At 40.2% G+C, this 20,729-nt stretch overlaps 3 protein-coding genes and 1 long non-coding RNA gene across 8 annotated transcripts in view; 3 read left to right on the top strand and 1 right to left on the bottom strand.

The window, feature by feature from the left end:
• Positions 1 to 8,832: 8,832 nt before the first annotated feature.
• LOC131893351 (uncharacterized) lies at positions 8,833 to 11,568 on the top strand. 2 transcript variants are annotated; one of them, XR_009374678.1, is made up of 3 exons: positions 8,833 to 9,585; positions 10,352 to 10,860; positions 11,429 to 11,568. It is a non-coding gene; the product is annotated as an uncharacterized LOC131893351 (long non-coding RNA). The 2 variants fall into 2 exon arrangements; XR_009374679.1 differs by having other exon boundaries at positions 10,349 to 10,860.
• A 1,971-nt stretch (positions 11,569 to 13,539) lies between these two features.
• Positions 13,540 to 16,549, top strand: LOC131893286 (tubulin-specific chaperone E-like). Its single transcript, XM_059243273.1, has 2 exons — positions 13,540 to 13,941; positions 15,076 to 16,549. The coding sequence occupies exons 1-2, from the start codon at positions 13,669 to 13,671 to the stop codon at positions 16,414 to 16,416; spliced, it is 1,614 nt and encodes a 537-aa protein (XP_059099256.1). The 5' UTR covers positions 13,540 to 13,668; the 3' UTR covers positions 16,417 to 16,549.
• On the top strand, positions 16,550 to 18,213 carry LOC131893295 (CDP-diacylglycerol--glycerol-3-phosphate 3-phosphatidyltransferase, mitochondrial-like). Its single transcript, XM_059243285.1, has 3 exons — positions 16,550 to 16,878; positions 16,946 to 17,801; positions 17,923 to 18,213. The coding sequence occupies exons 1-3, from the start codon at positions 16,555 to 16,557 to the stop codon at positions 18,138 to 18,140; spliced, it is 1,398 nt and encodes a 465-aa protein (XP_059099268.1). The 5' UTR covers positions 16,550 to 16,554; the 3' UTR covers positions 18,141 to 18,213.
• The window catches only part of LOC131893232 (RNA-binding protein Nova-2-like), a 55,344-nt gene continuing 52,828 nt past the window's right edge, over positions 18,214 to 20,729 (bottom strand). For all 4 annotated transcript variants that reach the window (XR_009374658.1, XR_009374657.1, XR_009374662.1 and 1 more), the window contains one exon: positions 18,214 to 19,938. Coding sequence is in view for 1 of the 4 variants with exons in the window: in XM_059243218.1 (XP_059099201.1) it covers positions 19,851 to 19,938 (88 nt within the window). In the remaining 3 variants the exon portion in view is untranslated. The remainder of the gene's footprint in view (positions 19,939 to 20,729) is intronic.

The raw sequence follows: 20,729 nt of genomic DNA, 5'->3' as shown, positions 1-20,729 counted from the left end.
GGGGGGGGGGCTGTAAGGGCTATTTTTGCCTTCCATATCAAGCAACACGTAGATGAAAAGGAAAATTATATCATAATATCTTCCACCACTAAGATTTGAATCTGCTATCCCTAGGGAGCAGATTCTTGCCTTGTCCATGATGCCTCCTAGACTGATCATCATCTTGCGCATCCTTTATATTTCGTGAAAAAAAGTCTTTATTGCGGGAATGCCTCAGTGGATCCGATATATTATAATATTTTTGTTAGCGTGTCATGAGTCTTATCCCACTCTGGGTTCAAGGAGCGCCATTCAAGGCAATCATCCACTAGAAAGGGGGAGAGGGAAGAGGGGAGACCTGGGATTGAACCCATGAACCAGAGCTTAGCTCAGTCGCGCATTAACCAATTGCACTACAAGCATCTCCCTCAGTTCAGCAACAGAAAGACAATAATGTCAGAGGGTAGCAAATGTATTGCAGAACAATTTTGTGAAGAAAATTGAGTTTTTTTAAGTCCCTCGACAATAATAGTAAGCCCATTCTTCCCAAATTAACCATCCACCACATGACTAGGACGTATTTACCCCGTACATAATGAAAACACGTAAGATGCCTCCAATTTTTAAAGTAGAAGTTCATTAATCAAACAAAACTGAGTTAGGCTATTCAAGATGGATGGAAAACATAAGCATGTGACTGGTGATATTTCTGCAATCTATTTCATACCTACGTGTACAATTTCTCAAAAAAAAAAATGAAAGAAAATATCAAATTGTTCCCGTTTTGGAGCTTGCTGAGAACAGACGCATTATATTTTGCTCTTTTTCTTATCTCCAAAGAATTTTGAACCAAGGAGGGACTTCCCCTGTTGCTCGTAATCATTGTAAAACTTAATAAGTTTATTGCTCATTGATATTTTTGTTTAGCTTTAGGAGTTTCTCTCTGGCGTTGTATTGTAAAACATTTAGTTCCAAACCGTTGCGTAGAGTTTATAGTTCTTTAGTCTGATTGTGTAGGACATGTCAAGTAAAGGAAATTCAAGGAAAAATGGGGTCCGGCACCTTGATTTTGGGCATTTTGGGGAAGGAGAACCAAGACAAACATCACAGTTAACTCGCACCATCCGCTAATTGAATTTTCAATAATCAATTGATTTTGAGTGAGGTGCGTTACACAACCCAACAAAATGCACATGATTGGTGTAATTTAGTGAACGCACTATCAAATTAGCTCAATGCTATTTGCTTAGACAAGCAAGTAAAATGAAACTAATGTCAAAATCCAATGCATGCACAGTGCTGTTTGGCTGGGCATGTTGTCTTTGATTCTATTCCATGGAATAACTTCAGTTGTTCATGAACGCTTTCACTTGACAAGCCCTATTGGTCATTAATAGTCATCAATCTTTGATCACAAGTGGATTGATTATATTTTTGTTAGATCAGTTTGTTGAGTTTATCTGTGTTTTTGTATTGTTTTCCTAGTTTATATATGTTATTGATTCCTTGCTTTCTCTGTCTCTTATTTCCTGTTCACTATCTTCATCTTTGATTTGTATGTTTAGTTTGATGTAAGGTAGTTTATTCCTATTTTGCTTTGATGTCCTGTATCTCAAGACATCTTTCAGTTTTCTCTTTTTCTTGGTCTCTTGATTTTGCTGCTAATTTCAAGTTAGTCTTTGCATTCATGATTGAAGCTATCTTTGGAAAAGTCAGCAAAGAGGCTAAACAATGTTTGGACTTGGTCTTATCAGGGAAGGATCCTTCCGTAGTCATTAAACACTTTATTGTAGAGGCTTTAGGTGTTTGGGTCAATGAGGCCAGGGTGTTGCTTGAAGAACAGGCTCGCCCAGTTGTTGACAAGTCTACCGGTTTGACCACTATAAAGGTTGAAATAATATCTCCTCTTGAAGCAGAGCAGGAAAAGACAGTTGTAGAGAAAACAGTCTGTCCAGTTTATTGAAAGAAGCCATGTCCTGATGAAGGAAAAGGCTGCCAGTTTGACCGGTTTGAGCACCCTCAATGGTGTAAAAAACTTCTCAAGTTCGGCCTTGAGAAGTACAATAGAAAGAGGGGATGTTTGAAGGTAGATTGTCCATTTTTCTGCCCGTACATGTCCCGTCAGTACATAAGACATAAGACGCGCTTTAACGTATGGGTTACCTCCGTCCATGTAGAAGCGACACAAAGAAAGCTAAGAAATAGGCTAGCTCAGTCTCGTAGTTATAGAGCTGACCCTATTCCTAAATGTAATGCCACCCCACCCCCATTCCTGAACCCGTTAAGCTTCCTCCCTCCTCTCCTCCCAACTCCCATTCTCTCTCTCTCAATTCCCTCCTCTCCCCTTAAATATCCAATCTAAACGTAAACCCATTCCTATTAAAAACCTCATTCCTAAAATTAGATTTAATAAAACGGTTCCAGAGCATTTCATTATTTTACAAGGAGGATCCGTGGTGAAAAATCACAATTTTTCCATTTTCCATCTCATTTTTGCTCTCATAAAATTGCTAATAATGATGTTGTAATTGATCAATTTAAAAAAGTATTTTACCTTTTGAAAATGCTTCATAAAAGGTAAGTGTTAGATTATTGGAAATTATGAAGAACTCTTTACTCTAGTGGTCCCGTAGGGTAAATAAAAAATGGGGCGAAGCTTGCCGTTATTAAACACTGCGAAGCACTACTATATTGCACATTTGTTTGTTTTGTTTGTTTGTTGCAAAGTCAGATGGTAGTTCTCTCGCCCTGCCTGCCATCTGAATGATGGGTATTCCAATGGGGTACCCCCGCATGGTTTCGTGAGTGCATATTTTGAGATGCGATTTGTACCCAGTTGCCATAGATGCACCTATTGCGAGTATCAGATAGTTTCGTGAACGCACATTTTGAAATGCGACTGGGTAAAATTTAGTACTTGGGGGTACCCCATTGAGAGATATTCCTTGTTCGTTGTCCCAGCCATGGAGTACGTCAGTGCTGGAGTGGAAAGCTCGGTCGCAGATCGAACGTCTTCTAGCGAGGTTTTGTAGATCTATGCGTTACCTCCTAATCAGATGCATTTCCACTGAGAGAGTGTTCAATGTGCTCAATGAATTCCATCTTCATGTTCAAGTACTTGATTAGGAATTTGAGTAGAGAAGGAGGAAGAAGCAAGTAGCATATTGGTAGAGAGAGCATTGTACTATCTCCTATGGCCTCTAATTGCCGCCTTTGGGAGATCTTCTGGCACCGCCCGTTTGGTACGGATCCTAAGAGTTGAGGCGATAGCTGCTGTGTAGTTTGAAGAGCTGCTTGAAGCACGATACCCCTCTTCCAGTGCCCCCACCCTGCTTGTCAAGCCATCCACCCTGCTTATCCAACTCATGGAGTAAGTCAGTAGTGGAGTGGAAAGCTCGGTCGAAGACCGAACGTCTTCTAACGAGGTTTTGTAGAGCTATGCATTACCTCGTGATCAGACCCGCTGAGAGAGTACTCAATGAATTCCATCTTCATTTTCAAGCGCTTGATTAGGAGGTAACGCAAAACTTAAACGTCTTCTAGCGAGGTTTCAGAGAGGTTTCCTCTCCACTACTGCCGTACTCAATGTCCAACTTGACCGAGTTGAAGTCGACCTTGCTGGTTAGAGCATCCATCCTCGAGTTAATCTGGACAGACATGTCATTGATCTGGTTGCCTAGCTCCTTGATCGCCTTGGTCGGAGAGTCTATTGGGCCATATTCGTGGAAACCACACTTAAAGAAAAAGAAAAGCAAATTGTAAGATTAGAAACGGAGTAGTATGAAATAGTTTGGTTGAACACTGAATACTCTGGTTCCACTGCAATGCATTGTTACTGGTGTTGATTGAATCTAATGATAATTTGGTTCAGATTTTTACCTCTTGACGTGATCGTAGACTGGGTACAACTGAATGAACTTCATGCTGGGAGCTTGCGAGAGTTAAATGGGTGATCGACACGTGATAAATCGGATAAGCCAGCTATTTTTAATGTGCAAATTGCCTACCAATGTAAATCTTTTCCGCGAGGATTGTTAATGAAGCTTTGTGGAATGATCGCTCAGTCGGCCTAGTCTATGAGCGCTATATTTCTAATTTTTTTCTCAACAAACACTATTCAGTGATGCCATTTTTGAACAAGTCCGTGCCACCGTAAAGAGTAAATTATTGACCTATATTTTCAAACGCCACTTATTTCTTGTTTTTTCTGATATCTTATCGGTTATGGATACTCAAAGTATCGAGCCTAACTTAAAAAATCTGAATGCTGCCAAAGTTTCTACTCTTTCCAACTTGCCAGCCCGGTGGTATGGTCTTCACACATATTTTTTGTTTCATTTTAAGTTTATATGGTACAGCTCATAACATGTATGTGTGAATTATTTTTTTTGACGTTGCACGCTAACATATATGACTGGGCCAGGGTCAAGGGTGCTGAATATAGATAGAGGTTAGTTCAAGACGAAGTCGATTGAGATTCAGTGGCCATTGGTGGGCAGAACATATCAACAGAGGATCTATAACTCGTGATTTGATGGCAAGATCTCACTGTCGTCCCCTTCTTAAACTTTCGTCTGTTTCATCTAATAAGCAAACGAGATTCAAATTATTTGGGCCACTTCTTCCAAGGTCTAGGCCTGATTCCAAGATGTTAACAAATAGGCCTCTATCTAAGCCGACTCTTGCAATCGTGGACATCCCAACAAACAATGTTCTTTGTTGTGAAAAAATTAGAAATATAGCGTTCATAGGATTTGGTCTTTTCCAATGACCCTGACCTGATCAAGCATGTTCAAAAAGCCTCATCAAGTTTTCAGAGAAATTATCAAGCATAGCTGAGCATTTTTCTACTTCAAAAAGTCATAGAGAACAACTTTGATTTTATTGTTTTATGGTATTGTAGCCCACAAAAAAACCATGCATACCTAAAAACATTGTAAAAAATAAAATTTTCAAAAACCTGCTCAATGTGATGTATGAGCACATTTAGCTAGTTCTTGAATATAAATAAGGATATGATCTATTACACCGATACTAGGTTACATGGGATTTAGTGGTCCAAATTTCATTGTTTTTTGCCCCAAAATGCCCCGTTTATATGTTTAACTAATTTCCCGAAGAATTAACGTCGATTTCTATTATCTCAAAAATGAACGATTATTTTTCTTCTTCTTGATTTCAAAATAACTTGAAACCTTATACAAATACATATATAATCCTTAAAACAGCAGATTTGAGAAAAATTGTTTTAGAACCGACCCAAATACATTTAGATGAGCAGTCACTGAAAATTTCGCAAAAATCAATGAAGTCTTGAAGACTTCATTGACCTATAACATTGCCTGTTGTATTTATTATTGTCATAATTCAAGTGAATGCATAACTAAGTGTACACATGATGATTGTAAAACACATTTTCAAAGATTTGTTTTTGAGTGTGTTTTAAGTTACATTATATAGCATTTTTAGCTGTTGTGAGACTATGCAACAAAATAATCGATCATTTTTGTGATAATGAAAACCGACACCAATTCTTTGGAAAATTAAATTAACATATAACCCGGGACATTTTGGGGCAAAAAACAATGAAATTTGGACCACTAGATCCCATGCAACCAAGTAGCGGTGTAATAAATAATATCATGATTCATATCCAAGAGGTAGCTAACTGTGCTCCCAATTTATATTGAGTAGGTTTTCGAAAAATTTAGTTTTTATCTTGTTTTTAGGTAAGTTTTTTATATGGACTAGAATTCCATAAAGCAATAAAATCAAAATTGTTCCCCATGATTTTCTGAGGTAGGCAAATACCAAGATGTGCTTTGGGATTTCCGTCAAAACTTTAAAGGATATTTTTACCACTGTGTCCATGTGACACCTAGTAATCTGTCAGATTATCATGTTCTTGAGATAGGGTCGACCTTTACTCAAAAGCCGGCGTGCTCTAGAATGAATGACTTATTTATTTCTGGTCGCAGGAACACGAGATATACAGTTTTAAGTTTGTATGGTTCTTATTGATCGACCTTACGGATTATTATATTCCAAGTCACGAAAAGATATGTTTCACAATGTCTTTGTTGCTTCTTTGGATTCATATTTGTTATCACTGAGTAGATAGGTCCCAGGTCTTGATTATACTTTTCTATTTAGCTCTTTAGCTTTGCTTTCTTCCTCCCTGATTTGGGAAAGGCAGTCTTTCCCGAATTTCAACAATTCTGTTAATAATTGACTTCTTGTTACTTGGGCAAGGTAGGCTCTGGACGATCTTTGGCGCGTGTTCTTTTCACCCACAGGAAGGTCATTACCATTTCCGTAGCGGTTTATTTCGTGTATTTTGTTACGTCTTAAACCATGCTATGGAGATGCAGTTAGCATGTAAGCAGAAAGATTTATGCTTTTAATTTCGCATTACTATTTTTACAATTTTGATCGGATAGATTGTGCTCTGATATAATCAGATGAAATGCATCGGTCTACATTGTCCAACGTATCTATTGGTGGTCCAATGTCTAGAACATGTGCGTCCTAGAATGGTCCATGGTTGGCTTTGGTTGGTATTCCATCAGTGATAATGGTCAACGGAGGTGCGGTGAACTCAGTGAGTAGAGCCGTTCGAATAGATGTAGCCGGTACCGGATTCTCTCTGAGGGCCAAGCGGGCTTTGTAGTCTCTCAAGCGTCGTCCATTGAGGATGTTTGGGAAGATGAGATCTTCGATTTCATTGTGGGTTGGCGGAGTCAGAGGTGGATCTTCGGAGTTGGGCACTTCTTGTTGCTCTTCTGACTGTGATGACGGGTTGTCTCTTTGATTGAATTTACCTCGTCGGGTGGCACTCTTTCCTTTGCTGGTTCTAGGTTGAGAGTCTCGGGTTTGGTTTCCAGATCTTGTAGTTCTTGGACTACCTGTGTGAGATCTTGAGAAGCAAGTCTTCTTCTGTGGTGGTTCCAAAGTGATGTCAATTTGAGAATCGGATCCTTGGTCAGTCGGATGAATGTCGGTAATACGCATTTCGTGTTTGGCTAGAGTCATTCGATATTGCGTCTCGTACTTGTGATTGAGTCTTAATTCGATCTTGGAACATCCAGATTTTGATCTTGTTACATCATTGAGCGTACAGGAACTATTGATATAATATCTACGTTCGTTCATGTGTTTGATTAACTCGGAGAGGAAATGTTGGCGACCATGAGTGTTGAATCCAAAGAAATCAAACCAGTCGTGATCAGGTTTGTTTGGGTCGATGGGTTCAGGCCATTCGCATCAATCAGATTGTGAGAAATTTTGAGGTCAATGAATCGGAGGGGCCTTTGAGTTAAGACCTATCAAACTCATATAACACGTGACAGCATGTCCAGTTCCAATTCGCACTTCAGGAAGTGGATCTTGTTGTTGTGGGCCTGTTCCAATTGCTTCGATGGTGATATTCCAATAAGGATTCTCGAAACGGTGGGCTCGGTTTTGATCGGTAATATGACCATTGAGTTGACGTCTGATAATTCTGTGTAGTAACGGAATGTTAGGAAGCAGATGTAAGTGATGTGTGGTGAAACAAAGGTTGTTCCAGTCATAATGCAAATGAATGTCGGGCGTTATAGAAAAGTACACTTGATCTTACTTTCTTTACGTCGTTTTGCTGGTAGTAAGAGCCATGAAAAGAAGTGCGATAACACCATCTACTGGCAGATTTATTTCGTCGAATTTTTCTTCGAACATTCTGACAAAGTCTTCGATCTTACGGTCGGATGCGCGAATTCTGATCATGTGACGAAAGGTCAGATACATGGCAATGGTGCCATAGTACACTTGTACCATTTAAGGAGATAGGAAATTTCCCATCGTTGTAGGATACGGAGCTATGTTTGTGAGCGCATATTCAGACAGTGAGATAATACAGCTAAAGGTTCCAAAGTTCACTTCAACACTTGAGGGTGTGTGGCGGAAGGCCGGAAGCAACACTAGAGGATGAGGATTGCACACATACAAAAGTCTGTTTGCACCTGGTTCGTGTAGTCCAGTAGGGCTTGGAGCTTTAACTGGTTCGACAGGCGTTGGAAAAAACAGGACGTGGTTGTACTGTGTTTTCCAAACCGTCGGCGGTACGATCAGGAGGATCATGATGAGAATGAGATGTTTATGATATTCATTTTGAATAATTATCAAGAAATCTGTGATAAAGAGAGATTGTCCTTCTAATTATTTCTTGTCAAATAACTTCAGCCAGTTGGGCCGCAAAAGCAGAAAATATCGTGTATTTCAATCAAGGGAATAAAGATACGTATGGTTACATTATAAATATAATTCCTGCGTAATCTTGAGACCAGTAAAAGAGGTCGGTCTGGCTATGTTCAAGTTTAAAGATGAACATTGGCCATTGATTCTAGAAAGATTAGAAGAACTGGACCAGGTTTCAACTCTGAAACAGGAATCGTCTAGAGATGCAGCCATTGGTAGATTAGTTTCAGTTTTTGAGGATGTTGGCTCCAATCTAGCAATACCTGAATCTCTTCTTATGCTAACAATACAAAGTTAGTTTCTGGTAGGAATGGCCAAGATTTCACTACCCTTGCAAAGGACCTGAAAAGAATCTATTCTTGGGTTACTGAGAGCAATATGGCCCTGAACGGAATGAAATCCTCAAACTCCAACTGTGGGGAGTTCCGCGTTCAATCTGTGTCCTGTTGTCCAACATCTAAGCAGGACTCAGATGCTCCATTCGTTCTGGTGCGTACCTATCCCCTTGCTACTTTACTTCCATTGGCCTTCCGCAGGGGCATCCACTATCACCAATTCAGGGACAGCTGGGCTAACGCCGACGGAATACTCTTTTTCAAATCTTTCCCGCCAAAACACCGAGAGGCCGACTTTCGACTCGATCAACAAATACCTCAAAGTAATGGCGTACGGAATACTATCAATGTAAGTGGGGATTTCGCGTAAATAGTGAGTGTTCGGAGATTTCAAAGGTCCTGCACCCCCCAAGAAAGACCTGACTGGCTTCTGCCGCTGGTGGAGTGTCATTTACCCCGGATTTCAAGTATGAAGGCCTCCCATGACAGATCAATTTGGGGCCAAAGTGACATTCAGAATTGATGAACTTTGTTCGGTTTATTTGGGCTGCTCAGCTTACAAATTGATGACCAAGCCTATCAGGACGGTGTTGCCAGGATGGTTGAGGTGATGGCTCCTACTATCCCAGTTCTCCACCAGGCTTGGAGTCAAGTTTGACTTTTGAAAGCCATCCAGGTTGCTTGCCAACTTGACAATCCACGCTACCAGATAAAACAACAATTATAGCTTTCATTGGCCGGAACATTCTGTCATAAAGAACTTGAATGATCAGTAACCCAAGTTCTCAAGTGCATTTGCAACCATTGTGTTCAATAATGAGTGTGGAAGGACCATGTCCAGGTCGCAATTGATACTCAGGCCTGGCAGATCCAATCCAGGAGCTCCAACTCTATGTACTATTCTATGTATTGTGTTTTGGAGAGTAGAGCCACAATAATTTCCAAACACCAAAGTGAAAAGATCAGTGAAAGGACATCAAAGTGCGAATGAAGTTATTCCTGAGAAATTGTGCCAAGCCAATCATAATAAACCCATGTGAGTATAAAAGTGTTTTTGCCTATTTTTTTGCCCTAACAATGCCTTTTTACTGGGAATAGAAACCTTAATAAGGATATTGGTCATAACTTAAAATTGAGAAAAAAGCACTTTTTTGTGTTTGCTAAATGTAAACTTCATTGTCATCATCTAAAACATTTATATTTGTAATGTTATGATAAAAGATTGCAATAATGTAAGTGTAGTTAACCACAGGGTTGACAATCATGTTCTAAGGTTATGAATGAATGTTCTCACAATTCAGTTTTAAAGTTAAAGCTTGTTTAAGATCTAAAGCAACATGTACAAATGGTAAATCTATATTGTTTAATAGTAACACAGTTTTCATTATTGTACATGATTGTCACAGAAAAAATTGAAAGGCAGCTAAATGTAATCCTGCATGTAAGAGTAAGTAATATGCTATCCTCCAGAAAATTGTTCATTTTTGTAACAAGTAGCTGGAAGAATTACTGTATTAGGCATTGAATTGCCGTATCAGATAGTCATTTTGAATATTACTCAAGGTTAACTTGTAGCATGGAACGTTTAAAGCCAGTTAGATGTATGCTAGTTAAGAACTTCAAGCACCCAGAGTTGAGGAGGAGTCTGCCTTCCTCTGTTATGCAGAAAAGGGAAATTGCCGTCCAGGGTTAGCCGTCCCTGACCAATTCTATTCATTCTCAATGTATCCGAATTGCCTGAAGCCCTAACACACAAGGCCCCACCATTAATCATGTTACTGTTCAATATCTCCAATCAGCAGACGACGTGGTTCTCTTGGCTGATTCAGCCGTGGAATTTCACAATGCCATCAATGCACTCCATTCCAAGAGAACGGCCTTCAAGTCAATAACATCAAGACAAAGGCCATGGTTTTCCATAAAGGTTGTCTGCCTCCCACCTCCTTCCATATCCACCATAGTCCAATTGAAATCTTCAATGATTTTAATTATGTCGGTTTCACATTCTCCACTCAACTTTCCTTCACCAACCATCTCAAATCATCAATAGCCAAAGCCAGGGCCAGGATCAGATACGTACATGTGCAATAGACTTCCTATCAAGAATCTCCCCCTTCCAATAGTTCTTCAACTCTTCCAGACCTACATCACTCCACCTTTGGCTTTCCAACTCCCCCCAATCCGCCCTCAAATCCGCCGATACCACCTTCACCAAGTTCCTCAAACGATACGTGTGCGTGCCCCAATAGGCCAATAATGCATGGACGCATTTTCTATGAGAAACCGAGCCCCTCACCATCGGGCTGGCAAGGTTAGTGTCCAACAGTGTTGTGAACCTGACCTTTCTTGAGGTGATGTCCGGACACAAGTTGTCCTTCCCGGTCAAGGACTTCCTAACACCTTATTGTCCTTGGCCCAACATCCCTTCGGAGTACTGGTCGCGCACCTTTGTCAGGCTCCCAGCCCAATGCCATCAGCAATGGGAGCTGACAAAAGATCTGTTCAATCTGACCCACCCACTCTACTGCAATAACCAAGATTTTCATCATTTACCTCTACCCACTTGTTTAAGTACTATCTGCAATTTCCCTCTTCACTTTTTTATGTGCACTGAACCAATCCTAGTCAAACTCACTGTGATATCACTTCCTAGTCAATTATTTTATCAGTCTTGACCATTTTATTCCTTTATCAATCAACTTTTGTGTATGGTGGGGACTTTCATCCCTCAGCAATTGGACTGTATTAGGTTTTTATCGATGTATTTTTATTCTCAACGTTTTTGAATCCTTTCTTACACCACTTTTTCATTTTCCGACTTCTTCTTTCTCTTTTCCTGTCCTGCTCCTTTTCCGAACATCAAACCGGCAAATTCACAGATTCAAACCAGGGCGGGAAACGGCGTAACTTTCCGCCGATCCAGTGTATGATACGTATTTATACATACAGTTTTATACATGCCAAAAGACGGGGAGACGCCCACCGGACGGGAAGACGCCACTGAATGGAAGAATCGCCCACCGGGTGGAAGAATTGCCCACTGGATGGAAGAACCGCCCACTGGATGGAAGAACCGCCCACTGGATGGAAGAACCGCCCACTGGATGGAAGAATTGCCCACTGAATGGAAAAATCGCCCACCGGATGGAAGAATCGACCACCTACTAAAGCAATGCCTGGACAATGGCCTCAGCCTGGGATGAAGACTATTCTAGTCACATAATATATCAATTCTAGTCATATAAAATAAGCCTTTGCCCTTATAGAACACAGTGCCATCGCAATAAATGATTGTGTAAATTCATCTTGTGACAAATGGATAATAGACAGTGGTTTTATTGCATTATTTTATGGTGATTTGACATAAAATTCAACTCATGCCGGAAGGCAATATGACGATATGACTCAATGTTATAGGCTGATCATGATTTATTGAAGACTTTTTGCAAGTGTTGTCGCCATGTATGTTCATTTTGGTAACTGCAGGTGAAATGGACTCAAAGAACCACGATCGTGAATCTACTACTGATAAAAAGAGTTATGTTCTTATCCTATATCTGTTGAATTAAGGCTTAGTACTTTTCACCAGGGCTTATTACACTTTCTTAATGATACATCAAAGGCCAATGTTAAAAACTTGCAGGGCAGTTAAAGCCGACATATATTCAAAGTTGAATGAAGGATATTTCATCGTCTTATCAATGTTTCAATTCAATGGTTAATGAATGTATTCTCTTTGTAAGCTTTTCAAGCATCTTTGAACGAATTTAAAGTTTTTCTTCTTCTTCACGTGACTTGATCAATTAACTTACCGTTGTTGTTGATTGATTATGTGGGCCCTTGGGTGAGGCTGAACACCACTTACAAACAAACGCTGATTCTTCGTCACATTCTATCTTCACTTTGGTCTTAAATTGTAAGCAACGTTGAGGCCAAATTCCTGTCCCTCTAGATTATCTAGATGTACTCTTATTTATTATCTTATATGATTTAACGTTTTACAAGATACAACCTAGAACTAGATTACCTGCTATGTTGAAAGCCTCTTTGAGGATGAAGTCCTCATCAACCTAATTTCCGAATTGATTGACAAACCAGAGCGTATATGCGTTTTCAATGTGGTCTCTGAAATATTTCGAAATTGAGTTGCAAATCTTGCTACGGGTCATAATCTCTCTCCTCCCCAAGTTAATTTAGAGACCCACGAATGGGCCTTGTACGCAATAAATCTATATTGCCTTCGAAGCATGATGAGTAGTTCAAATTTTTAAGATGCTCTAATCACATATCCAAAAACAAAATACAACCACATGAAGGAAAGAACTCTTTTACACAAGCAAAACGTCATGATACAATCTTGCATTAATGGGTGGGTAAGAAATTCTGCAATCCAAAAATTAAACTTTTAGGGCTTGGACGGTATTACGCAATAGTTTAATTTATGAAAAGTTGAGGCTCGAGAACAATTAAACAAAACAAAAAAACTCATTCCCTGTGACTTCCTCTTAAATGCCGAGGGGTGTCCCTCTAATGCGGCATGCAACATTGTGCATGGGAATTTGCTTCATTTTTTTTTACCTTTCTTGATAAAATCAGAAGTAAATTCTAACAATTCGGGTTGATTAGAATTTTCAAGGAACTTTTATCTCCGTGTAGCATTTCTCTCAAACAAAGATCATCAATCAGCAAGTTTGATTTTCGTTCATGTCGTCTGATATGTTTTAGCAAAAACGAGTACACGAATCTTTAAGGCTGATTCAGAGGGCTTAGGAGCAACTTAATAATCGAAATTGGATAACTGCTCTTTGCGTAAGAACTTATAACACACCCTGTAACACACAGCACAGGTAACTTCATTCCTGTTTTGGTACGCTACGAGGAATAATCAAGCTTCAGTTTAGCCAGCCCTAAATTTCTCTCTGGCAGCCCTGGTCTCGAAATCCCGTGATTCGATTGGTTGTCCCAATGTTGTGGTTGACAAGAGGGCCAATCAGAGCCCGCTATCTCCTGCAATCCGACCATAACAAATGTCCACATTTCGACCCAAACGAAAGATACTTTTGGTAGACCTAAACGAACCAATAAAGACCTCCTGTTTGCAGCCTTTGGCCTACTGTACATGATGAACTCTGATGCGAATGCGGCATCTGATCATTTTGCCTTGGGTGATCGGATTACCCTCCAAGGCTCACCCGAGGTGAAAGGCACGGTGCGATTTATGGGCCCGGTGGGACAAACGTCGGGTGAGTGGGTGGGGGTCGAGTGGGACAAGCCCGAGCGAGGCAAGCATGATGGACTCCATGAAGGCGTCAGATACTTCCAAGCGCGCCAACCCAAATCAGCCACCTTTGTTCGACCCAAGAAGATCGCTCGAGGCGTGCCCATCTTGCAGGTGAAGAGCCTTAGATAAGGATGGAGGAGGGTTAGGAATTGCACGGGGAATAAGCTAATAACGAGACTGGTTTTATATATGTATATATTAGTTAGAGCTGTCATTAGGCCAGTCGTTTGGTCAACATGACTAGGGGTGAAGGATAATATTAATGTCATTTTAGACTTCAAAAAGGGGTTATTTTTTATTTGCCATATAATCTAGTTTTTGCCCCTTTTCAAAGTAATTGGGAAAATTTGTGTGAGTTTCATACCAGCAAACATCCTCTTTCAAGGTCCGATTTTGCTAAAGTACATGCCGAAAAATGATAGTTATATCAAAAGACCCAAATATAAGTCAATTCATATGGTCGTTACCCCTTACTTATAAATATATTATACTCATATTCAAAGTTGTTTTTGCCTTAATGCAATTCTGCAAGGCAACGAGGTATCAAGTGAAATGTATTTGACCAATTCAAAACTGGTCCATAAAATCTATAATAGATCAATCAAACTTGTTGAGTTTTTTTACTGTACAGTTTTTTTTTACTTTTATGAATTTAGTTGTCAATTGAAATGCCATTTCTGATTTCATTTGCCAAAACGTTTTCCTTTTTGTTTTTATTTGCCACTATTGGACCTTAATAGGGACATTTCATTCGTCAGAAATCTACACCCCAAACATTATGGGTAGTCTATACGCTCACAAAGGTTTGAATTCTATATGCCGAAGGTATTCGCTTTTTTACCAATGATACCCTCGTTTTACTACCTAATAAACGAATGTAAAGTGACTTCAAAACTGTTATATCATAGACAGGTTTTAGAAAATTTGAACTCGAGTAAAAATTAAATTGCTGGAGCAATGCTGAAAAATTAACTCTCAATTTCAGCTACGTTTTTTGTAGGCGCTATCTTATTAAGTGTCAAATGCAGTGACAAAATGTAAAAAAAAATACTAAAACTACCAAAATGACGGGTAAACACTTTAATGAAAAAATCAGACCCTGTCAAATGGTTTGTGAAAGTTATATGCATTTTCACGATAACCTAATTGTTTGCAGCGACTGGCATATTCTTTCTGTGGGTATTTCATTTGCCAGGCACTCTTACGTCGCTCCTGCCCTATTACTTTAGAACATTACTTTCCCAGGCTATTGATGAACGGTATGGTGGTGCGATAGATGATCCCAATATAGGTATCAATCAAGACGAATTGGAACGTTTGAAGCGCGAGATGAACGCGCCCTTTCTAGAGCTGGTTGGATTTGACAAAGTCCAGCAAACCCAACGGGACTTTCGGCGACTCCAAGTAGTCTGGCTAATGGGCATGCGAGTTTCCGGTCTTGAGTCCACCGTTGATTGCCCCAGCGACGAGCCTGCTTTGGCTGGAGCCTGTCCCAATGTCCGAGATTTGGATCTGTCGGAAAATCTTCTGAATTCTTGGACAGAAGTAGCCAGGATCGGGCAATGCTTACCTCGGCTTAAAATTTTGAATGTGAGTGACAATAGATTGGCCGAGCCGGAGGCCGATTTAACCCAAGCATTTCCCCGTTTGAGGCAATTACTCATGGGCCAAATGGGTTATGATTGGGACAATGTGGAGCGGATTTGTCGAAATTTCCCGCAATTGGAAATACTCAATATTTTTGCGAATCAGATCCGGATTATTCCTGAACCTAAACCTGGAAGCTTCGACCAAATCAAAGAGCTGGATTTGAGTGAAAATCCACTTCAAGATTGGGATCAAGTCTTGAGGTTGGCCAATCTGACGAACCTGACAATGCTTAATCTGAACAGTTGTCAATTGGACCGGATATATTTCCCGGCAGCAATGGCGCAGCCGTTTCCTGCTCTGAAGTTCCTTCAACTGTCCCGGAACTTGATCAACGACTGGGTTTCCGTGGGCAATTTGGGACGACTGAGCATCAAAGATCTCAGAATGAGAACTAATCCCATCTTGGAGAGCGATAGTGGAGAGAATTGTCGCCAGATCTTCATTGCCACTATTTCAAGTCTTAAAGTGTTGAACGGCAGCGAGATCTTTAAGGAAGAGCGATATGGATCTGAGATCGACCACTTAAAACGTTATGGAAAAGAATACTTGAAGGCTGTGGCCGATGGTCCGGAGGCCACAAACTCTTTCTTTGATGGCCATCCAAGATTTAAGGAACTGGTCAAGCGATTTGGACCTCCGGAAGAGTTTGAGTTGAAGCAGGTCAACACAGACATCAAAAGCAATCTCTTGGAAATATTGATCGAATGTCCCAAGAAGGAAGAATTTAAACCCGTGACCAAGAAGGTGCCTAAGACAATGACCGTCCAGAAACTACGAATGTTGATTTATCGTTTAGTTAAAGCCAAAGGTCAGGACCTTGTTCTGTCTTGCAGCAATCCGGATTCACCTGACTTGGAAGTGCCTCTTGATAATGACCTCCGCGAGCTCTCGTTTTACAGTATTTCTAATGGGGATACAATCCTTGTCAAATGGTGACAATTTTAATTCCATTGTGATAAAACTTAATCTATTCCTTCTCTTACTTTATGCTCTCAGAAATATACACCCAATGATTTATGTTTTTCGTCAAGTAACGAAGCTTAATCAATGACGCACTTGTAACATTCAGGTCCGATGAATACGTTTGGATTCTTGGTCTCGGAGGCGCCGGGCTTCGCCTTAAGAGGATCTCAAATAAAAGTCCTCACTGAGCCCGCAGCTTTTTACAACGAATTGTTTCAAAGATCTGCTCTGGCCCAGAAAAGGATCACACTGTCCGCCCTATACTTGGGAACAGGCGAAAAAGAACATCGCTTGGTGGACAAGATTCATGAGCGCGTCTTACAACGAGATGGATTACGGGTTCGGGTACTTTTGGATTACTTCCGGGGCAATCGACTCTCTGGCCAAGGACAGAGCTCTTGTACCATGCTGCAAAAGCTCGTCCAGGATAGACAGGTTAAGCACTCGACTATGGTCATAGAGAGTAAGAACATGAACTAATCGTTGTGGTTTTTTTTGATAGGAAATGTGCCAAATTTCACTTTACCACACGCCAGTTCTCCGAGGGCTAAAGAAGCGCATTGTTCCTCAAAAGTATAACGAGATGTACGGGCTCCAACACACCAAAGTATACATCTTTGACGATTCTGTCATAATTAGCGGTGCAAATCTCAGTCAAGATTATTTTACCAACCGCCAAGATCGTTACGTGTTAATAAAAGATTGTCCCGAGCTAGCGGATTATCTGGACGAAGTGGTGGGGAATATCTCTGAATTTTCATTTCAAATGAATAGTCGGTGTGAATTTGAGTTGCACAAAAATTGGCATATCAATCCATCGGAAGGTGACTTCAACGAATACGTGAGTGCAGTTCAGAACAAGGTGTCAAAGTTCCTAAGAAACGCCAAAGGATCCTATCAACTTTTACCGAGCTTCTATGACAACGGCAGAGAAGAAGACATCAATACGTGGATTTTTCCTTCCATACAGATGGGAATTTTTGGCATCGACCAAGATCAAAGGATCACGTCCAAGCTTTTGGAGACTGGTTCCAAGGACTCAAGCTTCAAATTTGGCACCGGCTACTTCAACCCTACTCCTGAGTATCTACAGACAATATTGGAGAAAACTTCCGCCAAATACGATGTTCTCATGGCCCACCCAAAAGCAAATGGGTTCTTTGGAGCCAGCTTTCCGGCGGGAGGGATCCCAGACGCATACACTTTGATAACTCGCCAATTCTACGAGAGGACCAAAGCTGGAAAAGACCAAAATCGAGTGCTCTTGTACGAATACCTTCGGGATGGCTGGACATTTCACGCCAAGGGGATTTGGCACTATCTTTCAGGTGACAGCTTACCCTCGTTGTCTATGATAGGTAAGTTTTCAAATGGAACAGTCTGGATTTGCAACCGGATGTGTTTTCAAACCAATGAGCAATTTGCCGCCTTTTACTAATGACTGGACCTTGATTTGAGTTTGCCTTTTCTCATTTTCAGGGTCGCCAAATTTTGGTTATCGATCTGTGGAAAAAGACCTTGAAGCCCAGGTGACTATTGTTACCAAGGACGAATCATTGCGAACTCAACTGCACGAGGAACAAGAAAGGCTTTTTGAAACATCCAGTATAGTGACAGATGAAACATTTCTCTCTCCAGAACGTGCCATTCCTTATTGGGTGCGTCTGGTGGTTTGGTCTTCCAGAGACTTTTTCTAGACTCTTTTAATTGTCAGATTTGAGATTTCTTGTGTTCATGATTTGGCTCCAAATATAAGAGAAGTAGACAAAATGCTTTGATATAGATTTATTATTACTATTTTCAATATTCATGTGTAGCATAGAAGTATATATTGATAATAGAGGAAGAGCCCGAAAAGAGTCTTTTCCATGTCAAAAAGAATACATACATATTGTCGAATGGTATTAGTTACAATAGTTGTAGTGGTAGTAGCTGTAGTTACGTTAATGATAATTGGAGTAATAGTAGTAGTGATATTTGGTGAAGCAAAGAGTGAAAATCTCATCAAAGATGTGATAGAAACAGGATTCCGAGTATAAAGTACGGTTCAGTACTAAGTTTTATCTTTTTCCGGAATTCAAGAGAGTGAACAAAAGCGAAAATTGTAAGACAGAGGCCAATTAATGCCAAAACCTGCAAACCCTCTTGTTCTCATAATCAGTACTGATTGACTGCAGTAACGTTTGGCACTTTCACGCGTGAAAAAGCGGATCTTAAAAATACTGTATGAATGATTCATCATCGGCATCATTATTACTGGAGATGTTTATGAAGTATACCGTGATGAAGGGGAGCAATACCAGTACTATTACCGTTGGCACTCGGTTGATGGTGAAATAACTCTGAATGTGCGGATTTCTTGCTATGCAACTAGAAATGTGACACTTTTGATTACAAATATGACGGCGATCATTGCTACAAGAAGAATCACCAGATGTGCAAGAGAAAGATACAGAATGAGAGGTTGAGTACGTGCCAATTAGTTTGTTCCGCTGACAAAGACATTCCGACGGGCACCCAAGCACGTTTACTTTATGAACTCGTCTCTGAGCTATTCAGCTAATTTGATATGTGTGATCTTGATATGAGATTTTGATATTCTTGTGAAATCCATTTGGCTTTCCAGGGCTGGAAGCATGGACTGAGAACGCAAAAATGATATGTTCACAACAGAGATATGATATTTTGTAAGTGATAAGGATAGGCTAATTAAAAGCTGGATATGCTGATAATATGGTGCGACATTAACGACAAAGTAAGTAAGTTTTGCATTATTGTTATACATCAATAATCAGTGTCCTATCCTTCTAGCTATCAATCTATCTATGCTTTTGATTGTATGTGTATGAAGTACTTGAAGCGGGCAAGATCGTATTTTGGCTAGAGCATCGTAGGTTTGGTTTGAATGGGTGGGACGTGGCCACCTGATGGGTGTTATTAGGGATGGGCAAGAGATCGGTGGTGGTCACGGACATTGAGATGATATGCTTTACTTCAGTATCCAATACTCTCTCATTCGAGTCGGTCTCATTCATTCAGTCAGCTATTTACATGGCTTTGAGATTCATGTTCCCCCATCTTCGAGTGATAATGCGAATCTTCCACTCGATGGGCCATTTATGTCCCACACTTATTGTCTTGTTTGCCTGCGCTTGAGAGAAGCATCCATCGGCTGGAGCTTTCTGGAGAGGGGTAGATGAAAAACAACCTAAACATTTGGATAATGGTAACGAACACATTCATTGACACACGGATGTCTTGGGATGAATGGGGAATCAGAAAAATTCCAAAAGCAAAACAACTACAACAATTGGGAATGTCTTAAGATTTCATCTATCTAAACATGAGGGAGCCCAGGGGTGGTTCCTGATAGAAGTAAGAAAAGGGTCTTGGATCACTTTAAGTATTCAATGAAGAGGAGTCTTGATAATGTGGTTAGGGGTGATGTATTGGAAACCCGCCATTCCACCCATTGCAGCCGTTTCCATGGATATCCTGAAAGATAACAAACCGAAATTTAAACCCGAAAGTCATGGAGTAAATGGTAAGATGGGGAAAAATGATATTCCCAAAAAAAATATCCTATCACTCAGTAGTGGTAGGCAATGACACACCATTTGGCATTTGCAAAATAGTAACACAACTGATATCAAGCTTTTAGCTCAAAAGTTTTGGAAAGCGTTATTGTTTCCATGAGGATTCCTTACAAAGCTTGGGCACCAATTAATGCAAAATGAATCTCAAGTAACTGAATTTTCAGTAATCATTTAGTCGATTTGCCACCAAAAGGTAAACCAATGCCCTCTCCCCTGATTGAAATGCAAATTCAAATTTCATGCAACCTCGAGGGACAAGCTTAAGCCATTCATAAGGGGTTACAAGGAACAAGTATGTCTGGAGGGGTAAATCTTCATTTACTGGGAGTTCATAGAGCATAAACCCTCTGGCTTTTCTCACTTCAAACGAAGTAAAGTTCTCCATTTCCATGATATTTTGTTGACAATTGTTAATTCTTTGACGTTTTGAATTTCGAGTAGTTTTACTACTCCTTCAAACATGACCAGGACATCGAAATTACGTTTACTCCGAAATTACAAAGCTCAATTGTTTTGGCCTGCAAAAGGGAAATCCATGATTCAGAAGGTCTCCACAGCTATGAAACATGCCGAGAAAACAAAATAAGTCCATAATTGGGATCCGTGCAAATGTAAAAAAAGGATTGACAATAGAAAGAGGATGATGTAAAAGTGAAAAGTACAACCTTGATTGTAATATCTAAATTTTAC

This window comes from Tigriopus californicus, chromosome 1 (genome assembly GCF_007210705.1).
Source record: "Tigriopus californicus strain San Diego chromosome 1, Tcal_SD_v2.1, whole genome shotgun sequence".
Taxonomy (NCBI): domain Eukaryota; kingdom Metazoa; phylum Arthropoda; class Copepoda; order Harpacticoida; family Harpacticidae; genus Tigriopus; species Tigriopus californicus.
Note: the sequence above shows the minus strand (reverse complement) of the source record. Positions and strands in the feature narration are given on the sequence as shown.

Excerpts from the sequence above, each read along its gene's own strand:
- LOC131893295 (XM_059243285.1), top strand. The coding sequence starts at position 16,555 with ATGAATACGTTTGGATTCTTGGTCTCGGAGGCGCCGGGCTTCGCCTTA. Across the intron at positions 16,879-16,945 it reads AGCTCGTCCAGGATAGACAG|GAAATGTGCCAAATTTCACT; the intron begins GTTAAGCACTCG and ends TTTTTTTGATAG. Across the intron at positions 17,802-17,922 it reads ACCCTCGTTGTCTATGATAG|GGTCGCCAAATTTTGGTTAT; the intron begins GTAAGTTTTCAA and ends TCTCATTTTCAG.
- LOC131893286 (XM_059243273.1), top strand. The coding sequence starts at position 13,669 with ATGATGAACTCTGATGCGAATGCGGCATCTGATCATTTTGCCTTGGGT. Across the intron at positions 13,942-15,075 it reads GAGGCGTGCCCATCTTGCAG|GCTATTGATGAACGGTATGG; the intron begins GTGAAGAGCCTT and ends TTACTTTCCCAG.